The following is a 24,410-nucleotide window of genomic DNA, read 5'->3' on the forward strand; positions in this document are numbered from 1 at the left end:
GAGAACACCTTTGGCTCTTTTTCAAACAAACTGACATTTAGCCATATCTTGCACGGTCCAGCTCTATCAGTGATGCTGTGGTCTTTTTGGATCCTGTCATCAGATGGGTTAGCTATCTCTCCTAGCTTTGTGTCATTTTTCTAACTGATGTATATGCTATTTATTCCTTTACCCAAGTTATTGATAAAAATGCACAGCACCAAGCTCAGATTTCTTGGGAATTCCACTAGAGAATACCCTTCAAATTGACTTCAAATAATTTAGAATGCCACACAATCCAAAAAGAAGAAAGGTGATCAACAGTGTCAAAAACCAGTTTGCTGTCACATCCTTTGCTCTGTCAGTGCAGTTTCAGAGGAGACCTTGAGCCCAGCCCAGAGTTAGTACAAATAGCTGAGTATGTTCTATCAAGTGGCCTCCAGTCTGGGTGGAAGGGAATAAGAATGGCAGGGAATTATGACTGAGGAGAAGATTCAGTGATGAGGGTAACCATCTTGTGCTCCATGGCATGGAGCAGGTTATGGGCTGACCACAAAAATACACTCACTTTGACCAAACATCTACTTCTACCTAGCTGAAAGAAGTAACAGGCAATTAAGTTTATTATTGGATACTGGCTTAGACAGAAAAAAATTCCTTGGATTTCTCCTACCCCTCTTTCTGATTCTTCCCACCAATGGACTTCATTTCAATTCAAACTCAAACTTTGTAAAGACTTTCTATGTGTAAGGCATTCTGCTAAACCCTGGGAAAATAAAGATAAAAAAATCACAGTCTTTACCTTCAGGGAGATTATAATCTAAAAGGGGGATATGACTTGTACATAGAAGTAGTAGAATGTAATAAAGGCAAAGGACAGATACAGATGAAGTACTCTAAGAAAATGTGAGGAGGAAGATGGAATTTTCAGCTGGGGAGCTGTGGTTCACCTTCCAGCTTTATGCCCTAGGGATATTGGCTCTTTTCTTCTGGCTAGAAGGGCAATGCCCTGACCTCCACAGGTATAATTCTGAACTCCAAAAGATAAGGAGAGAGAGGTTAGAAACAGGCAGGACCCTAAGCTAATACAACTAGGCCCAACTGTAGATGTAAGTGTCAGTCTTTCCATTTTCTGCCCTGATTCAGGGTTTCCTTCTCACCTGACCAGAGACCCTCTCACCTGGGTCAGATTCCTAGTTTACAGCAGCAGTGAATACACTCACAGGACTAGATCAATTTATGAACATTTTATTTGTGTTATGAGATTACAGAGTAGTTATTGCTGATCTAATACAATCACTCAGACATGAAGATTTCCAACAGTCTTTTGGAATGATAGATCCTCAGAGATTTTATTTCCTTTTAGTAGAATGACAATAAGAATTAGATGATTATTTTACGTGATATATAAGTACATATATGTATATATATTGAGTTCAGAATTGAATGACTTGTTCACGTATAATTTGCTGGTGTTGCCTATCTTCCTTTCCTAATTTTTTAATTAAAAAGCTTTATGCAACAATGCATTTTGATTTCTTTTTAAAAATCACGACAGAGTTAATGCTGAGACAACCATAGGAGCATAGCAGCAATTGTGGATCTGTTGAGGGAGAAGCCAGCAGCAGAAAAAGTTTTATAGGGATGTGTGGCTATGGAGAGCTGTGCTCAGAAGTGGGAGGGGGAGGTGGGACATTCAGTTTTATTTTTCTTATTTAAAAAAAATATATAAATATCTACATAGAAGTTAAAATAAGGGCTAAGAATCAGTAAGTTCAATGATGAGAACAGCACCTCCAACACGCTGAAGCCAGACACAGAACCAGTAGCTCTTTCCCCTCTTCCCAGACAATTGGACCGTGCACCTGAAGCAATGATCTGACAGGTCCCACACTCAAGGTAGACAACAAAGGGTACTCCCAGACTCAAAACTAAGGGCACCTATTCCTGGCTCCTGTCTGGGATAATAGGCCAGAGCTCCAGATAAAGTAAAGATAGGTTATCTAAAACTCAAACTACTTGGGCGACAGCACTGGCCACTTAATTCAGGAACTCAGGGCACCACCTTACTCATCTAAAGCAATATATAACACAATGGGGTTCTTTAACAAACTGGGTAGTCCATGATCTTTTAAGTTCCAGCTGCAGGGATCCATAAAGAGCCAGGCCCTGGAGAACAGTAAGCTGGGGCTTTGGATTCAAGGGAACATCAGAGTCTACCAGACTGATGGAATCTGCTCCACTTGGGAGAACAGGGGACCAATAAGTACCCATGAAACATAGAAATGAGTAGAAGAGGAGGGGTATAATAGAGCAGGAGAAAAGGAACTGTCTGCTGAAGAATCTAGACACTTATGATCTTCCTTAGAGAGAAGTATAATAGGATTCAGAGGGGATAAGTGGGATTCCTCCAACAATTACTGACAGTACTCTTAAGGAACTGGGTTTATGGATTAGAACTTAGCAAATATATTTTACTGAGGCAAATGGTCACTTATCTAAGCCTCTCCTCTCCATAGCCCCAAAGGTAAGGTCACTTCCAGGCTGGCCCTGAGGGTAAAAGATGAAGACTAGGTAAGGCCTGAAGGGGCAGAGCAGGGCAAGAGAACTTGGTTAGTGTAGACCTGGAAAACCTGGCCTGGGTCAGATCTGATCTAAAGGACCAGAAGTAGTCCAGATGATGTTCTAAAACCAAATGGCTTATGGTAGCTTTCAGGTGGGACTGACGTCCCCAAGTAGTCAAAGACAGCTGGGGCTACCCCAGATTCCACATTAATCTACCTGGTCTCGCTGGCTTCCTTCAGACCAGGCAGGCCCTTACAAGACTCAGCTCAGTCCAGCCCAGTACCAGCACCAGGCACTTCCAGGAAAGAACCAAAGCTGAATCCACTAATGGAAAGAGTTACAGAGTCCCTGGATGCTTATCTTAATAAATTCTACTTGATATCAAGGTTACCCCAGAAACCACGCTGGATGATAGACAATACAAGATTTTTAGATATAAGTGGGGACTGGGGGTGGGAAAAGAGAAGGAAGAGAACAGGCAGAGATATTTCAGCAGAGAAGAAAGGACACAAGTCAGACAGCAGAGAAACTGGATCTTGGCTCCATCAATGGTAATGGCCATAGGGATAAATGTTTGATGAAGTAAAACTAATCAAACTAGCTGTGATCCCCTGGACATATAAGCCCAGTGATACTTCTAAAACAGCTCAGCCAGTTAATCAAACTGGAAATCCCCCAGGAGGCAGGAATTCTTAGCCCCTTTAGAAGGTGTCCCAAATTTGCTAAGCAGCAGGCCTGGGAGCCTGCTCCATTTCTGAACTCCAAACATACTTGAGCTGCCTGAGGAACGCATATTTTTGCTTTGCTCAATCTCAGAGGCAATTCTAGGCAGCAACAAGAAGATGGAGAGAAACAATCTTACAAACTCTCCTCCGAGATTATTCCAATTTTGCCTAGAGGGGCTTCCTGAGATGCTATCCAGCCATATGGCATGAGAACAGAGTAAGAGACCCTTGTGGATTTGGTTCCCACTTCCTGAACAGAGCTTTGGTTGAGTTGGAAAGATGGTTTAAAAAAAAAAAATCCAAGTGACACCCAAGCTGCTGAGAATGTCATGGAGGCACAATCTCCCGAGAATCACTGTCCAAATGGGCATAAACACATAAGAAGGAGTCTTGACTAAGGAAGGGGACCCCAGGAGAGACAGGTACAGCTGAATATTTGTGGGGTTCACTGAAGCTGTCACCTTTCCCCCTCAATAGCTTTGTCAGAGAAGGCAGTGATAGTGCTGGCCAAGGCTGAGGCCCTGGGGCCATGCTGATTGGGTGGCTTTCCTGAGGCCTCACCTGGGGAAGGATAAGAGGGTCAGCTACTGAAGATCTGTCACAAAGCTCCCCCCAAAAGCCCTAAGGGACAAAGACTCTGGAATCCCTGAATGGTAAAGGTACCCTAGACAACAGATACATGGCCATCACAAAAAACTCAAAACTAATGGAGAATGATGCTAAAGATGCAGGGGATGGGGGGGGGAGGGTATGTTGCCCACTCCCTTTCTTCCTTCCTCCCAGCCCATCCTCTGTGGCTCTCACAGCCCTCAGGGCAGTAACCACACCATGGGCTGAGGCTGAGGGCACAGGATTCTAGTTTTTAATAAATAAATAATCTAACATATGGTCTATGGGGTGAGCATGGCGGGCGGCTCTGACCAGGGAAGCAGCTTGCTGGGTTTTGTCCTGTATAGTAGAGGAGAAAAGAATTGGGGTCCAGTTCCTTAAAACATCTTCTGGCTTCAGTTACAGGAACTTAATATCTAGAGGGAAAAAGAAACAAGAGAAGATGAGGCTATCAGGTAGTGGAAGCAGTCTGGCTGCTTGAAGAAATGGGGAAGCAAAGACTTCAGCAGAAATTAGATAAAAGGGTTCCTCCCAAGTGACTCAAGTCTTACTAGGGGAGTGGGTAACTGGCTCCTTGTCACACCAGAGATGTCCCAGTCTCCTCTGGGAAATGAAGGAAAACTGAGATTCAGTGCTGGGAGCACTGGCTTGCAGGGTGCCCCTCCACAGGGAAAGCTTTGGATCAGAGCATGCTGCAGGTACCCCACTCAGGGATTATCAAAGTGTAGCAGAGAAGGTTAACAGCTGTCTCCTCCTCCTCCTCACCCACCCAGGGGAGCCCAGATCACCTGTAGTAGTTGGGTTTGAAGGGTCCATTCTTGTTGAGACCCAGGTACTTGGCCTGCTCATCTGTCAGCTCTGTCAGGTGCGCATCGAAGGTGGGCAGATGAAGACTTGCCACATACTCATCTGGAATGTGCCCCAGAACCAGGGTGTAAGTTTAGACCTCTGCTTCTCAACCACCCTTTGTAACCCAATTCTAGGGATACGAATAGTGTAGTATGTTGGGCTGAGTGAATGATTCTCCTCCATACTGCTATAACATCCCTCCTTACACCTCAGCCTTTTCACCTTCCTTTTACTACTCAGATGGGAGGAATATTTGGCTTTCAGACTCAACTCAGCCTCCAAGGCTACTAGTTAAAGACTTCTGTTCCTAATACAGACACAGCCAACTATGAGAGGGTGTTGACATCTAGAGAAATGGTGGAGGTCCAGGCACTAACAAAGGGACTGAGTCAAGGAGCTTGGGGAGCCTGAGTCCAAACATCAATCCTGCCCTGAGCTTGATGAATAGCTCAGGGTCATTTGGTGACATTATGGGCCTGTTTCCCCTTTTGTTAAATCAAGGAAACCGATCCTGGGGAGTTGTGGGAGAAAAAACTAAGAAAGATAAAGGCTCCAATTGACTCTGCTCTCCAAGTTTCTCACAGCTCATGTATCATGTAGGACAGATCTGCATGTCCACATATGCTGCTCATGTCATTTAATGCATTCATCTGGTTGCCTCAACCGGATCACAAACTCTGAGGACAGAGTTTTTATCTCTGGCTCTCTATCACTTCAGTGTGCTTAAGACAATAATATATTATTAATTAATTTATGGGCCACTATTTGTAGGGACTGGTAGAGAAAAGTAAAAGCATTTCTTGACTTAGTCCTCCACTTATACCTCAGCAGCCTAGAAAAATACTGTATCTCTTTAGGTGCTTGGGAAAGGTCAGGTGCCTTTTTAAAATGAAGTTTCTGTTTCTCTTATAGGAACACTGACAATCAGAAGGTCCAGTATCCCTCATACAGACTGAAGCTGGAGTTGGGAGGTAAGATGTTTAGTCAGAAAGGGGTTTGGTTTAGGGTGATCAGGAGCCCAGGAGTAAAGTAGAGACGACCCTACACAAATCACTTAAAGATGGCCAGCATCTCCTTTTCCTCTTAAAGGCTGTTGCAGTAGAAAATCCTCCCCCACTCCTCTGACATGCTCATGGAAGCACACAGTGAAGCCTGGGGCATCTCCATGACCTCACTAGAGCAGAACTGAGGGAGTCCTGCTTGGCTCCAGCTCTCCTCTAGCCCATCAATGAAGAGGAAGGAGCTAGGCCACCCAGATACTGCTTCATGTCCTCACTGGGGCTGCTTCATCCGGGGCTGTGCTGGACGGGGCTCATCCTTACCCATTTTCTTGGGCAGCAGGTAGACATCCTGTTTATAGCGTCCCTCAGGGGCATTGTAAAGCTCTATCAAAGCCAGAGCCTGGAAATAAAGCAGAGAGAAGGGGATTCCCTAACTACTGCTACCAGGCCTGGGATCCCATCACCCACAATCTGGCAAGAAGACCATTCTTCACTCTGCTAGCCTCACCTGAGTAGTGGCAGTGATGGAGAGCACAAACGTAGGCACTGTTGAGCAGCTCAGGTTCAGCAGGCGGCCCTAGAGAGCAATGGAGATACCTAAGTGTTGGGGTAACTTCCTGCAGCTATATCTTTGAAGAGTAAAGGAAGGGGCAAGACTAGCCACAGACAAATATTTCACAACTAACTGAGCTGAGAGGAAAAGGAGACTTGTAACCTGCCACAACACTTAGCACCATGCTGGCATATATACAAAAAAACCCAAAACAAAACCCACTTGATTAATTGTTTAGGAGCTCTACCAAGATAAATCTGGGAAGAGAAATAAAGGTAAAAGGACTAGTATTCTAGTCATCCTGGACCAGCTGCCTCTTGAGGCTCCAGAGACTCTGGAAAGCTTTTCTCTTGAAAAGCTGCCTTGCCACCATCTTCTTCTATTGTCCTGCTGAGTCTAAGGGGAGTCTGATTATTAGAAGGGGTGCTTGCAGGGAACGGATGTGCCAGAAATCCCTTCCCCTCATCCCACTTTGTTTCCTGGGAGCTTCACAACCTTTCTCTGACTCTGAGCACTAACAGTCAGGAACAACTGCAGTGCTTGCTTTTCTCTTCCAAATTGCTAGGTGGGCCTCCCTGAGCCAACTAGAGACAAGTCACCAGACAGGGAGCTGACGTCAAAGCAACATCCAAGGTGCAGATTTAAATATTCTGGAATGCACTCATTTTGGGAAGAAAGGAGATATGTAAAGCCTCCCTACAAACATGTGATTTTAGTGAGGAAGGCAGGATCGGATGAGGGTGGGCTAAGAAGAGAGAAGAACCCCCAAACTTCCATATTTCCAGATTCTTAAGTCTACAGATTTCAATGTTTTTAAATTTACTTTTAAAAATGACGATAATAACAAGCATGTAGAACTCTGGGAAATGGCTATAATATTTCATGTTATTTCTCTATTTCTTGCCTAGAATATCCAGAGCAAACAAGATTCAGGACAGGCTGAAGAAGTAACAAATAAAGCAGTCAGTTGTCTACTGCTAGGGGAAAAGGGGTCAAGAAGGTAAGAGGGAAAGCACTGCCCTGAGAACACAGGGGACAGAGATGGGAATGAAATGACACTGGATTGGTCAGGGCCCAAGGCAAGGAATTATCAAGCAATCAGCCAATAAATACGTAACTAAACTTTCAGCATCCCTATATTGAACAGCGCCATGGGAGCAGGGGTGAGAAAGAAGATCAAGCCTGTGGTTTTCAGAACATGCCTTGCATAGTCTTGGTTACAGTCAGGAATATCTACCCTTCAAGTTCACTAAAATGCTTTAAACCTTTCCACAAATGACATTATCACTTTGAGAGCATCTCACAAAGTAGCTTTGGTTCTACCCATTAATTCTTTCTATGGCAATAGTCACCGTCTGACTCAACCCGCAGAGTGACATGAGGAGACAGGATAATTGGTGAAAAGTGGGGACCCAAAATAGGTTCTTAATTGCTGAATGAAAAGGTCTTTCACAATTAGAAATACAAGTCATGGGAAAAGTAGTTAAATTTCTGACTTAAGAAACTGGCACTATGGAAAGGGTGAAAAGGAGGTGGTGGTCTTAGAGAAAACACTCTATCTTTACAATTATTTTGTCTTCATTAGGGTTGGAAAGAGTGTTGAAGCCTTTTGCCAAGTCTGGCCCAGCTCTTATACCACTGTTCTGTCCCAGGGTTATAATCTTCCAGGTTTGCTTACCTCTGCCAATAACACTATTCTCTTTCCATCTGGCCAGATTACATGATCAACTTGAGATCTCACCCGCTCCCAGGTCAGTTCTGGAGTACGCAGACTTGCCTGGAATACATGCAGAAAACATTCCATTAGCAAAGCAAGTCCCACCACTGAGGATGGGAAGGTGCAAGATAAAGGAGCATTTCAAATTGCAAGCTAAAGGACACAACTCCCATGTCAGATAGGGAAGGATCCACCCTAGGCTGCTTAGAACTGTTCTCTTTCAAAAGATTAAATCTAGGCCCAGGGAGAGCTCCCTCAGTTTATCACACCCCAATCAATACTGAGCCTCCCCTCTCTTCTAAGCACAGTCTCAAGTGCTATGGAATACATAAAAGAAACCAGAGACACTGTTTCTGCCTTAAGGGAGCTTACAATCTAGCTGGAGACAGAATGAACACACATGTGGAGAAAATCCCTTAAGAATACTTACAAGCAACATGCAAACAAGGGAAAATTGTATAGTGCAGCCTAAATACCTAAGTTATGAGGGACACAGAAGAAGAAAGGGACTAAGCTGGGTGGAATTAGTTAAAGAAAGCTAGAATCCTACATATAGTAAGTATGCTGTGGCTCATGCCTCTGTTCCCATGTCTCATTATCCTGGGATCCAACGACAAAGGAATGATGGATCCCCCTTTACTTTTATGTCTTATATACATACATATGTGTGTAGATATGCAGATATGTACACATACATACATGTATAGATGTATAGATATATACATATATGAGATCTATGTGGGTGTGTATGAATGAGTAAAACACACACACACACACACACATATATATTCCATGACCTAAAGTATAAATATGAGGCTGCCCTTAGAGAAACTACTCAATGACAGAGCAAAACCCTCCGAAGCTCATTCCTGATATCTATATTTTGTATATTCAGAGAATGAGAAAAAAATACATTCATTCATTAGCAGAAGCAATCAATTCAAAATCCACTTGCACAGACTCAAGATAATACAATATCTCCCCCAATTGTTCTATACTATCTTCTTCCTATAAGACAAAGATGAAAACTACCAAGGGAAAGGGAAGAGATCTCTCTGTACCAAACTACCCACTGTTCTACCAGTAAGACTGTAAAAGGCCTACCCTTTAAAAAAAAAAAAAAAAGGTCCAGTATTTTGGTCCATTTGACAATTATACTACCATAAGTAAAAGTTTATTCAGGACAACCTAGTAGTAATGAACATGGAATTTATTACCCTGATGAGTTGTATAAAACAACAATGTAAATCTATTTGAAAATAATTCGAATAACTGGATTATTAAAGGGAAACAGAAGTAGTATGACATAGAGGATAGAGAGCCAGCCTCGCTTCAAGTTCTGCTCCTGGCACACACTGGCTTTGTGATCCTGGGTAAGTCAGTGCTCCAGGCAACTCTTTAACACTTTAAGTTGCAGGGCAGCTGCTGACGTATATTGGTAGAGGCACAATTTTGGCCCAAACATAACAAAAATCAATAGCAAGTTAGACAAGGAGGCTACGACCATGGCCTCTGAGATCACCATGCTCAACCATAACCTATCCTGTCCTGAATGCTAGTTGACTGGTGCGCTGTTAAGTGCTCTGGAATGGCCTGCAAACTCTGGCACTTCATTTATTTTTGTTTGTTTTCTTCCTAAACATTTTGATGCTTGAACTTCAGGGACTCCAAGCTCCCCACCAGATTTCTGTCTTGCCAGTTCTACATGTTATTTTTCATCTTTTATAAAATGATTTTTATTATACCCCAATGAGGCAAAAACAACAAAATACTCAGAGAGCATAAGCAGAGCTCTTCAGAAATGCAATTTCCCCACCACGCATCATTATTATTCAGTCTGTCACCTGATCCTTCTGACATATTAATCATAGATTTAGAATGTGAAGCATATGGAACATCACAGTGTATGTATATACAGGTTGAAGTTATAATCTAAGTTATATCCAGAGATGAATATGATGAACCAACCCATACCAACATTAACCAAAAATATTTTTATATTATAATCAATTATGGTAAAATACAGTTGAACTATTAGGGATATACCAGCTCTATATTTTACAGAAGAACTAGAACATAGAAGAACCCTGCACAGTCCAAATATCTCCTGACAAGCCTGCTCAGCTAGCAGGTCCAGAGAACCTCAAGGGTTATCAGAGCAACAGCAATTATTCACAGTAGCCAAACACCAGAATATAGAGTAGACTTCAGAAAAAAGTCAAATGAGCAAATGACAGGATGCTTAAACCTCTGACATGAGTATTTTGTTTCATTTGGCAGGCATATTCCTTGCAGCTATGCAAAGGAAGGTTTATTCAGAAAACTGATAGGTAAAATTTTCAGGAAGTATATGGAAGAAGTATGTTTCAATAGACTGTCACAACTTAATGAGAATATTCCTTGAAAATGTACAATTTCCTTTGTGATGCTACCTTCTTTGCCAATTTTAAGATAAATAATTAAATTTTCTTGAGTGGAACTACGCACCAGGAAAGCCATGTTTTGTGAAAATAACCTTCTCCAGCTACAGAGATACTATTAAAGTATAGAGCAGACTAAATTAGTATTGTGGGATAAATAAGGCTTTTACAGTTTCGAATGGTGAGCACTGTTTTTCTACGAGTCAAATCACTGCTTTGAAGACATAGTGAGTTTCAAAACCTATGACATAGCACACAGAGAAAATACAAAGCCACTATCTAAAACATTATGGTATCATAATTCTCTGGCTGTCATGTACTTTTGAGGTTATGGAGATTTGCAACAGTTTTCAAAGTTTGCATTCCTGAGGCCAATAACAGATTACATAGCTACAATTTGCTGTCCACAGGTGAAAGAGTTATTATGAAAGAAATAATCAAGGACCAAAAATTGTGCTCTCTACTCTTTGGCCTTGAGGGGTCAGGGAACCAAAGCTTCTTAGAATGGAATCCCTCTTTCTAAATATTTGTCTCTTCCTTATAGGATGCCTCCCCTTCCTACAAATGCACTATTCACAATTCCAAGTATAAAGTTATGTGAATTTGTACAAAATATAAGTCTGGCAAAGATGTCGAGTCATATCTCTAAAATTATATGCAGAAGTAAGAGTAAGAAATTTCCCTAGCAGTCATTCCCCAATTGATAAATGGGCAAAGGATATAAACAGGCAGTTTTCAAATGAAGAAGTCAAAGCTTTCTATAGTTATATGAAAAAATGCTCTCAATCACTACTGATTAGAGAAATACAAATCAAAACAACTCTGTGGTAGCACATCATACCTATCAGAATGGCTAACATGACAAAACTGGAAAATCATAAATGAGGGAAAACTGGAACACTTATACATTGTTGGTGGAGTTGTGAACTGATCCGATCATTCTGGAGAACAATTTGGAATTATGCCCAAAGGGCTATAAAACAGTGCCTACCCTTTGACTCAGTAATACCACTTCTAGGTCTGTATCCCAAAGAAATCATACAAATGGGAAAAGTATTCCCATGTACAAAAGTATTTATAGCAGCTCTTTTTGTGGTGGCCAAGAACTGGAAATTGAGATGATGCCCATTAATTGGGGAATGGCTGAACAAGTTGTGGTATATGAATGTAATGGAATACTATTGTTCCATAAGAAATGATGAGCAGGTGGACTTCAGAAAAACCTGGAAAGACTTATATGAACTGATGCTGAGTGAAGCGAGCAGAACCAGGACAACACTGTACACAGTAACAGCCACATTGTGTGATGACTGACTTTGACAGTCTTAGTTCTTCTCAGGATTGTAAGGATCTAAGACAAATCCAAAAGACGCATGATGGAAAATGCTATCCACATCTAGAAAAAGAACTATGGAGTCTGAATGTAGATTGAAGCAGATTATTTGCCCTTTTTTCTTGGGGAGTGCGGGGGGTTCTTTCTCATGGTTCTTTCCATTGGTTCTAATTCTTCTTTACAACATGACTAATGTGAAAATATATTTAATATGAATGTATAAGCAGACACTATTTCAGATTGCCTGCCTTCTTGGGGAGGGATGTGGAAGTGAATGCTGAAAACTAAATATTAATTAATTTTTAAAAAGAGAATCAGAAACATTAGAACTCTATAATCTAGTGTTTGATAAACCTGAAAACCTATAAAAATCAAGTAAAGAACTCTATTTTATAAGAATTTTTGGGAAAACCAAAAAGAAAAATTAGGCTTAAATCAATACTTTTCACTGTATTTCACAATAAATTTTAAAAAATGATTAAAAAAAAAGAAATTTCCTTTCAAAGTCAATTACTGGGAAGGGGATAAAGTATCAAGACAAAAAAATATGGAAGTTGGTACACTATCTATTTATTGTTGGTGATGTAGCACCCTCAAAAACAGCAGGTACTTAGCCTATCTTTTATTCTAAGAGGTTGTTTATATTCTGGTTTGGGTTTGCAGAGGAAAACTATACCGGGTCCTAGCTTTTTTTCAGTTTGATGAAAACCATAGGAGGCTAAACACAAAGAAAAGTTCCAGGAGACTAAGGCTGTATCAGAAGAGTATGTTGGAAAGAACCCTGAAGGAAACCTACGATCTGATCAGAGATTTTTGGATAATTCAAGGTTAGTCTTAAGCAATAATAATAGGTGTTATGTAAATGGCACATTAAGGTATGCAAAGCAGTTTATATCCATTATCTAATTTGATTTTCACAAAATCCTTGTATAGTAGATACTATGGGTAGAGTTATCCCACTTCACAGTTTGGAAAACTGAGGCTAAGAGAAGTCAATTGACTTACCTGTGGTCACATAGTTACTAAGAGTCAGAGGTGGAATTAAACTCCAAGTTTCTGCTTGGAGTCCAGCTTTCTTTCCACTATAGTAAGTACTTTTCCCTTAGTCTGTCTCAATTTCTCCACATTTAAATATCATCTCATGGGATTGTTTTGGAAACTTCTTAAAGGTTTCAAAGAACTCCTTTCTCCTCACATGACTAAATGTTTTCCTAACAAGATTCAGGACAAGGCTACTCCCTCCTTTTGGGATCTTCTCATCTGGGGAATAGCTAACCAGAATGATTTGGGAAGGAGTTTAGTAAGGGATAACATGGTATATGGGCTTCTGTGTGTTTGTGGGACTGGTGGTAGGGAGAGAAGATGAGGAGGTTTGGAAATTTAATGATCTGACCTTTTAGCAAAGGAATTATGTGGCACACGAAAGAAACTAGCAAGAAAATCACACCAACTAAATTAATAATTGGAACATGATGAGAGAGCTCAGTGAAACTGTACCACTTAGGCACCCCTGAGACAGAAGCAGGGCATGGTAAAATGTTTTTCCAGCTATTTTTATTATCTTTTCAATGACCAATGAGCAGAGAAGAGAGTTATACAAAGCAACCTGAATAAAGAAGATAGTATCTAACTGTTAAGGAAAAGGACTCTTAATACATCACTAATTCCCTGCTAGGTAATACTGATGGGCAATCAGAGTACCCCAATGGAGATGAGAGTTTTTCCTGAGTCAGACACTTACAGAATAATACAACTGTGGAAGAAATATACAATAAGAATTTAAAGCCAAAGTGAAAGTTACACTTTTACCATCTCTGACAAGTTTGGAAATAAGTATATGACATCTCCTCATTCACTATTATGAATAAAACAGTGAGACCTGGTGCTATGTCTGAGTAAACAGAATTAGGATGAACAGTGAAGAAAGAGGATCAGGATGATACATTTTCCAGGTCTGATGAAAATACAATGCAGAAAGTAACACCATCATGGTTACAAATATGTAGGGGCCTAGTTAACATAGTAAAGAGAAAATTTCTAGAGGGTGACAGAACAGGTCAAATGAAGCACCTTCCAAGATGTATATCTTCAGGAATAGAAATATCTCAAGTATGTGATGGGAAAAGGTTCTCACATGAAATACTTAAGTTAAGAAGAAATCTTGTAACATTAAAAAGCACAAGCTTGCCAGTATATTCACTGTAGGAGGGCCAGTCAGGTCATCTCCACTAAGGACGCACAATGTCTCTCCCTTTCCCTAGATCGTCAGTGTCCTCTGTAGTGGCCCTTGGGAAAGATCAGAGAGGGTCGCCCAAACTGAAGGGGACCTGTATGTATCTTACCACGTCAATCTCAGTATTGGAATGTCCCATGTTGCAAACAATGCAGCTGTTCTTCATTCGGTCTAAGTGCTCTCTTGTCACCACATTCTTATTACCTTAAAAAGAAATTTAGGCAATAAGTAAGAAGCATGAAGCAGGCACAGCTTCTCATTATCTCTTCCCCTCCTCTAGCTTTCCCTGAGGCTACAAAGACATATCTATTTTTAAAAAAATATTTGGGTTGTTTCCTCCAAGTTGGAATTTCAAAGATCTGAGTTATAAATGGGACTGTCAATATTAACTATGGCATGTAGTTTTACTACAAGGAAGAAAGAAGATACATGAAATATGAGTCAAGGAAAATGAGGCCTGCTCTTCTTCTGCCTTCCTTCTAAAACTTAAAATTCATTTTTTGAGGCTTTTGGGAGCTAATCAGATTGGCTCCCTTTCTCTCCCAACTATGAACAACTTTGCCTTGATGTTGCCATGATGGAAGGATCACTGATTTGGAGCTAGAAGGAACCTCAGAGGGCCTCTCATTTTAAAGCTGGGGAAGCTGAGATCTAGGGACATTCAGTTGCCTTAAAGTCACAGAGGTCATAAACTGCTGGGGTTTGAACACAAGTCTTCCTACTTCAGAGTAAGTCTTATTTTCTCTATACCCTGGTTGCCTCCATCACTGAGGCCAATTAAGAAGGAAATCCACGGCTGTTGTTGGAGATGAATAGGTTCTAAAGAAGCTTTTTCTCCTTCTGAGGTTGTCTAAGCTGCAGGGACAGTTTATACCAAAGCTACACTTTGGGCAATACTCTCCAGGGAGGCTGGAAAATTGACGATCTATGGGTTTGGGGACCCCTATCTCTGACATGTATTTTTTAGTTTGCCTAGAATATTTTTACTAAATTTTGTTACTTTTGCTCCTGACATGCTCCTTAACCCCAGCCATTTCTGTTGTCACAATACTACCTGTACAAGTGATGACAATGTCCACCTGCCGGATGACCTCATTCAGTTTCACAAGTCGAAATCCATCCATGCTGTGGAGATAAAACCCAAATACTTAACTCAAGAAGGCAGGAGTGAGAAGAGAAGCAACTCCAAAGTTAATACCAAGTCTCTCTACTAGGTTTTCTTGATATACCTGGGTTATTCCTAATAACTGGGAATAGTATCTTCTCAGGATACATAGCTTAGAAAAAAGGTCTTGTGAGATTCTGGATGTATATCCTCCAAATAGGGAGAAACCAAGAATATCAGTGGGGAAAGGGTGGCAGTCAGACACTGACCTTCACTCTATTTCAGTGTATTGTTGGTCCTATAATTCATGCTGGAGCATTAGAAAGAGTAGCAAGTCCTTTCATATGGCTGAGCCTTCACTTATAGAAACCAGAATGGATTATAGCTTCACTAACCCATTCTAGCCCAGATGCCTCTACTTCGACAACAACATTATAAAGACAAACAATTCTGAAAGACTATGCTAACTACTTCCTGTTGAAGAGCTGACAGACTCAGAATACAAATAGAGGCATTTTTTTTGGACATAGCCAATACAAGAATTTGTTTTGCTTGATTACAATTTTATGATATGGGTTTTATTTTTCTTGCCTCAATTAAGGGAGGTGACAGACAGTTCAGAGGGAGAAAATTTGGATCTTTGTAAAAATAAATTAAAGTTATTTTAAGCATACACAAACATACACACACACACATATACACATATGAAAAGTAGAAAGACAAGAAGACAAACACTGTTGCTCAAACAGCAAGGGCTGAACATGAGAAGAAAAATGGTTTTTTTATGTTCTGGATCTGAGCAATATCTTCTGTTTCATTTCTTCAGAAATTCTAAATTTTAGCTTAGACCTTCCATCATATGGTTGCAAACGCCTGAACAGGCCTGAGCAATGCCACATGTCATCTTAAAGGGTGCCTGTTCTTGTTAGACATTGTCAGGGACTGATATATGTGGGAACCAAAGAAAATTTCTTTCTTGGTCCTAGTTAGATCAAAGCTGTATGATTTTTGGGGGGGGAAGGAGGGGTGTTTGTGTCAAGAACTCAAGGCTCCTCCCCAGTGCTTACCAGGCTTGCAGGGCACAGATGGGGTCAATCTCAGTCACATACACTATGGAACCCATGGCCTTCAGGGCAGCACAGCACCCTTTCCCCACCTAAAGAGAAGACCAAAGACAAGTGAGAAGAAAATCAGTCAGGTAGATTCTCAAAGTCTTGGCAAAACTCCTGAAGCCCCCTATGACCACCCCCAGGAATTTCACTGAAAAGATCCATGCTTGTGGGAGGGAAAAGAAAACAAAGACAGAAACACCTCTGCAGCCTCTTGCCTCACATATTCATATATACAAAAACACCCACATTCATGAACTGCATTCAAAACACAAGCTAAAAGAACATCACAAACAGCAGGACAAGAACAAGTCAGAAAAGCAAGATGAGAGAAGATGCTAACTTGAAAAGAGAAAATGACGAGTTGCATTCTAATTAGATGGCCTCTAAACTGACATTCCAGGGTTAAAGATGGAAGTGGAGGAAGACTAGCTGTGACCCACACCCAGACCATCTCTGGACCATACACTGAATAACCAGTTCTGGGGAAGATTAAACTTTACCTCTCCATAACCACAGACTACCACCTGCTTCCCACCAAACATCATGTCTGTTGTCCTTTTGAGCCTGGGGGAGGGAAAAATACCAATTAGGCTTGAGAACAACTTGCTGCCTACTGTGTTTGTGCCTCCATGCCAGACTGAATCTTCTCAGTCTGCACTGCAGTTCTTCTTGGTAAAATTTAGAAAGGAAATAAAATTTTGAACACCTCAAGAAAAAAACTTTTATTTAAAGTCTCAGAGAGAGAAGTCTCATAAAAACTTATCTGGCATATCAAGTGACAAAGTGAATTATATCAGAGAAACCTGGGAAGACTTGTGTAACTGACAGAGTGAAATGAGTAGAACTAGGAGAACAATTTGTACAATAACCACAATGTGAAGACAAACAGCTTTGAGAGATGTGAGAACTCGGATCGATTCAATGACCAAACGCAATTTCAAAAGACAAATGATACTTGCCCCTCCCCCCAAAAAAACCACATTCCTTCTTCCGACAGATAGGCAATGGACGCAGGATACAAACAGAGGCATATTTTTTAGACATGGCCAGTGCACAAATTTGTTTTGCTTACCCATGCACATCTGATACAAGTGCTTTGTTTTTCTTGCTTTCTCAATGATGGGAGAGGGGAGGGGAAGGAGAAAGGAATGAGCTTTTATACAGCACCTACCATGTGCCAGGTACTGTGCTAAGCACTTTATACACATTAGTCATTTGATAAAGGGAAAGAGAAAGAAAACAGATTATTGTTCAGTGAAAAAAATTAATTAAAAAAAAAAAGAAAATTGTACCCCCTTCTCCTTTTCTCTTCCTCTACCTCATCACCTTTAAGAAAGAATTAAATCAAAGAAAACATGGGTTTAAGGATCAAAAGAGCTCTTTTGGTTTGTTGTTTTAAAATGAAAAAGAGAAGACTTCCTTTGATAAATGAGTCAGTTGTATCAGACTAGACAACAGATCCTACAGGACTCCAATAGGATAAATTCTTTTTTTAGGGTGGAGAAGAACTCTGAACCATGCCAGAAAAATCTGACTCCCAGACAGTGGGATTTTTCTGAGGCTGATTCTCTTGAACGCATTCATCTGTGTTACCTGCCACCTCTTTGATTTATGGTTCAAGGTGCTGGTTCCAATAATTACCAAACTCTCTAAGTAGAGATTAGTAGTATACACTGAAGCCTTCTGAGGCTTTAAGAAGTCTTCCTTAATTAGTCAGAAAGACATGTTGGACCTGCATCCAAAGCACTCTTCACCATATATCATCATGCTATCTTTCTGTCTATTTATTCAGTCTTGTTTAAAATGTAGAAGCTGGCTATAGCTGTCATGGCTTTACCCTACAGCATTTAACATAAAATGCCCTATATGTTATGGATATTAATTAAGTGCACAGGGAATGAACCATTGCCCTAATAAAGAGAAATCAGTTTGTCTGTGACACTGCTCAAGAAGGATCATGGTGGTTCCAGGTACTAGTCATCAGCAAAGGAAATTTAAAAATCAAACTGAAGAACTTATCTCTCTGAGTCTCTAATGCTTACAATGTTATCAAGTAACATATCAAGCCTTTTCTTGTCCATGCATGTGTTGGTGATCCCACTGCAGGACCCCCAAAAAGCACTGCAAAGTGAGGTAGGAGAATCAATACCACTGAGATCTTGGAGCCTGATTGGCACTCAGCTCCCAAAAGACTGCCTGTTCAGCACAGTCCCTGTGATCTTACAGAGTCAATGTCTCAAGGTCAGAGGAAAAGACACCAAAGACTATGTCAGGAAGGGCTTCCCTGAAAGATGACTGAAGTTTAGTGCTAGGTTCTTCTTGAACTCTTCCCTAACTTATCTATCCTGGAGCTGCCTATAACAGTACCCAATCCATGGTTTATTTTTTAACTGATAAACAGTTTCAGCCCCCTGTGGAGCTGGGGAGGCATTCCTCACACATAGTACAAAATGGCACTCCAATTTCCAAGACTCAGCTGTCATTGGGCACTGGCATCCTTTCACCAAGTTAAAGGGGACCATTTCTGAACAGCTTTGAATACAAAGTCAGTCACTATAGCTTTCCTACTATGGAGACCATGGCCAATGTGTAGCCTGAAGGTTCTTCCCTTTCACTTGGGCTGTACCCCAAAGCACCCAACTCCTCTGCCTCATCTTTCCACCTTCTGCACTTATCTTCTTTAGAAAAACTGCTCTTTTCAGTAAGAAAGTCTTCTTTACTCAGGGTCTTACTCGTGCCAGGATAAACTACTCAGTGAGAATCTGAAAGACAGTTGTTACCATTAACCATCTATAATACTAGCCTAGTACTCAGTTATCTCTCAATCCATTGGATTAATACAATCAAACAGGATAGTGATGATGATCTATATAATAATATTGGCATTCAATAATCATATTGCCAGAAAGACTGTGAAGCAACATGTTCCCCTTAAGATCTATCTAACTAAGTTTTCAGAACTCACTGCTAAGGGCCTGGAGGGTAAAGGAAACCTTGATAGAGGTTTGCTTATTGGGTAAGGGGTTCATTTGCCCACTCTGCCCTTTTCCACTAACTACAAACCATTCTAATACAGATTTGCAGACCATCTAGCAAGAGCCATTTTCTAAATCAAACATCACTAAGCAGCAATTTAAAAGCTTCATACAGGGTATTGCTGAGCCTTCCTTACTAAAGTCAGGTAGGAAAATCAGAGGGAAGTGTAAGAAGGAAAAAAGGAGTCATAATGGTACTTGGTCTATATCTAGATGAGTTCTTCTAGATGGTCAACCTTTGCCAATGTAATGTAGGAAGATCTTTCCCATTCATTAGGGGGCCTATGCGATCTGCTTGAGTCACGTGGAAGCCTAATTCACATGAGTTTGAGTCACATGAAGCCTGTGGTGGGAGAAGTTTGCTGAAAGGATGGAACAGGAAGGGTGGAAAAGGAAGAGGCAGAGTTAGAGCAGCGCTGAGAGGAAACTGGTCAGAGTCTAGTCAGAGGTAGGAAGGATGCAGGCAAGCAGGCAGTCAGCTAGAGTGAGTGAGAGAGCTTGTTTGTGATTTTGTTTAAGAGGGTCTGCTTGTGATTTGTTTAATGGAGCTGGTGTGTTGGAAGCCTAAGAGGGGAAGGCCTGGGGCTGGTGTTGTCCTCTGCATTGTTACTGTGTATAGATTTTTGTTACTATGATGCATTTGGCTTTCTGATGTCTGAATAAATGTTTTGGTTCTGTCTTCCATGTGAAGAGTCTGTTGTATTTCATGGTTCAGAATTGTTTTGGGATATTCATGGCCACCATAGACACTGTGAATATCGCATTGGTGCTACAGTCATCCTAATACTTTATTTCCTCCAAATTTTATTCAATAAGAAACAGATCTCTATAGCTTTCATTAAGGACATTGACTATATCCATAACCAAATCCAGCTCTAAATTAAATTCTGTTGTTGACCCAGTATCAGGGAAAGGAGAATTTGATTCATATATGTCTCTGTCATCTCCATCTCACATAAGCCAGGCAGGCTGTTCACCAAGGCAGGCCAAGGTGATTTCTTCAAAGAACAGCAGGCACAGTCACAGGGGCCAGGTGAAAATAATTCTAGAGATACTGAACTCCCTTACTGGTAAGGCATTAATATAAATGTCTCTATGTCTGACAGAAATCTCAGAGCCATGAAATATCTGAGACTACATGGCCTTCATGGTACATTTTTTTCTGCCAGCTCAGGGTGCTTTGGCCTATGGACATCGTTCTTGGCTAGCACTACTTCTCCCTCCTTAAAAAAGTTAGTGGATGGCAATTTGGATCTTCTTCAGTCTCATCATCTTGGCAGCTGCTGCTGCCGCCGATATAGCCAAGGATAGAAAGCTGTCCTAATACTTTAAACTCGCCACTGGGAATTACTCTGTGTCCAGTGAAAGTTGCCAGAAAGCCACAGATGATGGCTGCATGATAGTGTGGAGCTGGTTTAAGAGCTAGAAGCACTTGTTATCACAGCTTTCTAGCAAAGTGGTTGCTTCCCTGGACTGGCTTTAGTTACGGACTTCATAGAAAGTGGGAGCTCCAACGACTGAGCAAAGAACTAGACTGACTTTTCTAAATAATACAGAACTTTAGTAGTCACAAATCTTAGTTATTAAATGTTAGGCATGAAGCACTTACAATCCCAGAACCTGACTGGACCTTGACCCATAGCACTGGTTCAGAAAAGGAGCCCAGAGCCCCTTCTGCCCAACTGAAGCATTCCCTGGAGATGTTCGGAACATACCCATCAAGAATGGACTCTCTGCAGCAGTAGAGGTTGTCAAACTTCTGTTTGGTGACTGAATCATTGACATTCATGGCTGGCACGCACAGCTTGCCAGCCTTGGATAACTGGTACAGCCTGTGATGGTGAGGGAAACAGAGAGGAACATAAGCTGTTGAGATACTGCACTGGGCTCCATCCTGAGGGGTCCCCACTCTCTGCCCCTTCACTGCACTTATTGCTCTCTCCTATCCATACTCTACTACCATACTGGGAGCTCCCCCTGGACACAGAAGACATCTTAGTCATTTGTGTATGTGCCTCAGTAGCTGGCACAGAGTTGTACAACAAATGTTTAATGAATACACACACACACACACACACACACACAAAACTGGAAGACCAAAGTGAACAAGAAACTTCTTCAAGATATCAAAATGAACCAAAAAGAATAAAGATTTCTGTTTCCAAAACCGTGTTTTATCCCCAGGACCATACTATTCTTTTTACTAGCATGGAGTGACTTAGAATTTTACAGGCTCCCAAAAGTGGCAATTTTTTATAAGCTGTGGCACCGTATTTAAGTTACTGCTCCCTAGCTTTTGTTTCCGAATCTGCTCTTTACAACTGGAATTCAAAGAGCAGAAGTCAAAGTAACTCCAAGAGTTAGCAGTATTCTGAGGCATAGAAAACAGGAACTCTGACTCCTAAGTTACAGAGGGGGTTTGATTCTGGCCTCAGACCCTAGCTGGGCACCTACAGTCAAGTTACTTTACCTCTCTGAATGTTATCTGTAAAATTAGGCTAATAACGTTTGTATTTCTTAAACTTCAGCACAGGGTGACAGACGCACACTGTGAACTTAAAATGTGAGCTATTACTGCATTCTCTAAAATTATAATACAAAGCCAACAAATAATTGTGAACAGAAGCCCAAAGTGGAAAATTTTATGTTATATCAAGTGGGCACTGTGAGGATGATTTCTCTCCTTTTGACTTTTGTGTTATCAAATCTAAAAACAGAAGTCTGAACAGTTCATCAATCAATAAGCATTTATTCAGTGCTTACTGCGTCCCAGGCACAGTGCAAAGTAGTAGGGACAAAAATAAAGGCAAACACATAATCCCTGAACCCAAGGAGATAATATGCAGATAACTATCCATATTAAATACATAGAATGTAAATGGAAGGCGATGTCAGAGGGGATGCAAGAGTAGGCAAAGGGCCTAGAAATGCCTCTTGCAGAAAGTGGGGTTTGAAGGAAACCAGGAAAGCTGATAGGTGGGACGTGAGGAGGAATATGATTCCAAGTTTGAGGAACAGTTAGTGAAAAGGCACAGAGTACAATGTGTGAGGGGATGATGTTTGTGAGAATATGTATAAAGATCAGTTAAAAAGTCAGAAAGCCTGATTACAGTGGATATGGAGGGAAGCAGAGGGGAAGAGGCCGAGAAAGGGATTAAGGGGCCATGTTAGTAAGGGTTCAGATGCCCCAAAGAGCATTTTACATTTGATCCTGGTGCTAACAGGGACTCACTGGCTTTTACTGAGTAAAGGGTGATATGATTAAACCTGCACTTTAGAAAAATCATTTTGGCAGTTGAATTGAGGAGGGATTAAAGTAGGGAGGGGCTTGAGGAAGGGAGACAAAGGAGGAGTCTCCTGTAATAGTCCTGACTTGAGGGGATAAGGATCTACACCAGAGTAATAACTATGTAAGTAAAAAGAATGGGAAGTGTATAAAAAATGCTGTAAACACAGAAATGATAAGATCTGACAATCAATTGATTACAAGGGGGAAGAATGTAAGTGAGGAGCTGAGGATGACACAGGTTGCAACCTGGGTGACTGGGAGATAAAAGCTCTGCCAGTTACAGGAAAGTCAGGGAGAAGGGACAGTTTAGAAGTAAAGATTAGCTTAACTGATTTGGCTCTAAGGGTAAAATAAAAATAAAAACTTATTACAATCAAATTATGTTCCAATTTCCAACATGGGAGAGCTTATATTTGTATGGCACTTTAGGATTTACAAAGTGCTTTCCTCACAATAATCTTGTGAGGTAAGTACTATAACTATTTTCTCCACTTTTCAGATGAGAAAACTGTGGCTTAGGGAGGTACAACGATGTGTCCTAAATGACAAACAAGTATATGACAGAGCTGGGACTTGAACTAGGATGTTCCTCTTACCATATTCTTTCCACTGTGGCACACTACGATGGCTAAAAGAATCTGGACTCTATAAAGCAGATGTTCCCAGGATGCTTCTTACCTGTGAACTCCTGTCACACTCTCTTCTACTATACCCTTGATCTTCTTAAACATGTTGGGATACTTCTTGTAAATCCAGTGGGTCAGGTCCCCTCCATCATCCAAGATCTACAATCAGGATCCATAATGATTACATTGTCATTTTGCTGACAGCTTGAAATCATACTTCCTCCTTTGGATCTCATTCTGGAGCCTGACTTATTTACTAACTGACTTTCCAACTCTTCAGACTGGGTTACAGAAACCATTCTAAATGTGTACACACGTGGCTTGCAGTCTCAGTGCAAAAACCCCACAAAAACTCTTGATTACACAGGAATAAACTTAAGAATGGTATAATGGGTCAGAGTTACATTTCTCATAGTAACATAACCTTCCCATATGCCATTCTCTACACATCAAGAATGTCAAAATTCCAAACGATAAATTTTTTATTGCACTGAAAAAATAGAACAATAATGGCTAAATGGGAGTTGATACTCAAGATAAATAGGGATCTAAAAAGAAGGCACTTGGCTTCTTTAAAGAATTTAAGTCACCTGAGTACTAGAAGAAGTGGCCAAAATGATTATTAAGTCAATGTCAGTGATACTGGAAAGTATATAGAGAATGAAAGAGATACTTCATGGCTGGAAAGGAGTAAATGTTCTGAATTTCTGAAAAAAGAAAGAGAATGGAGTGTACAAGCAAACAATAGAACAGCTGAGTTTGAAACTGTGAAAGGAGGTGGTTAGTGATCATTTAAAACAAGAAGTGCTGTAAACACAGAAACATGATGATTTTCTCAAGAACAGCGGACACCAGCGTCAATATATCAATAGATGAAGGGAATGAAATAAATGTAGCTTACCTAGTCTTTTTTTAAATTTTACAGTTTTGTTATTCTGAACTTGACAAACACTAGCAAGACTTCCCTGTCACTGCTGAGTGCACTACTGTTCTCCCAGTCATCCTCAACTCCTCACTTGCACATTCCCCCACTCAGATATCTGATTATGCAAAATTGAAAATTTTCACAATGGAGAGGAAAAAAAGAGGCCTGTGTGAAACCTCGGATTTCTTGTCACCTTAGTTTGCTCTTTCAAACTTTTTTTGATCATCACAATTATTAGTCTCCTTTTTTACTGCAATATTTTTTCCCAGTTAATTCTTTCTCTTCTCATTTTAACTGCACTAATGATGTCTGTGCCAAAGCTTTTCAATTTTTT

General features: G+C 40.8%; 1 protein-coding gene across 9 annotated transcripts in view; it reads right to left on the minus strand.

Moving 5' to 3' along the window:
• Positions 1 to 1,211: 1,211 nt before the first annotated feature.
• AHCYL2 (adenosylhomocysteinase like 2) overlaps positions 1,212 to 24,410 on the minus strand; it is a 154,989-nt gene continuing 131,790 nt past the window's right edge. For 5 of the 9 annotated variants that reach the window (XM_072652779.1, XM_072652776.1, XM_072652775.1 and 2 more), the window contains 10 exons: positions 23,204 to 23,310; positions 20,952 to 21,068; positions 16,702 to 16,765; positions 16,157 to 16,245; positions 15,039 to 15,109; positions 14,094 to 14,188; positions 7,960 to 8,058; positions 6,237 to 6,305; positions 6,050 to 6,128; positions 4,663 to 4,787 (listed from right to left, as the gene is read on the minus strand). In XM_072652779.1, coding sequence (XP_072508880.1) covers positions 4,663 to 4,787; positions 6,050 to 6,128; positions 6,237 to 6,305; positions 7,960 to 8,058; positions 14,094 to 14,188; positions 15,039 to 15,109; positions 16,157 to 16,245; positions 16,702 to 16,765; positions 20,952 to 21,068; positions 23,204 to 23,310 — 915 coding nt within the window. Of the gene's footprint in view, positions 4,295 to 4,662; positions 4,788 to 6,049; positions 6,129 to 6,236; positions 6,306 to 7,959; positions 8,059 to 14,093; positions 14,189 to 15,038; positions 15,110 to 16,156; positions 16,246 to 16,701; positions 16,766 to 20,951; positions 21,069 to 23,203; positions 23,311 to 24,410 lie in introns of those variants that run through there. The other 4 variants (XM_072652774.1, XM_072652773.1, XM_072652777.1 and 1 more) reach the window with 1 other exon arrangement.

Source organism: Notamacropus eugenii, chromosome 3, assembly GCF_028372415.1.
Source record: "Notamacropus eugenii isolate mMacEug1 chromosome 3, mMacEug1.pri_v2, whole genome shotgun sequence".
NCBI lineage: Eukaryota > Metazoa > Chordata > Mammalia > Diprotodontia > Macropodidae > Notamacropus > Notamacropus eugenii.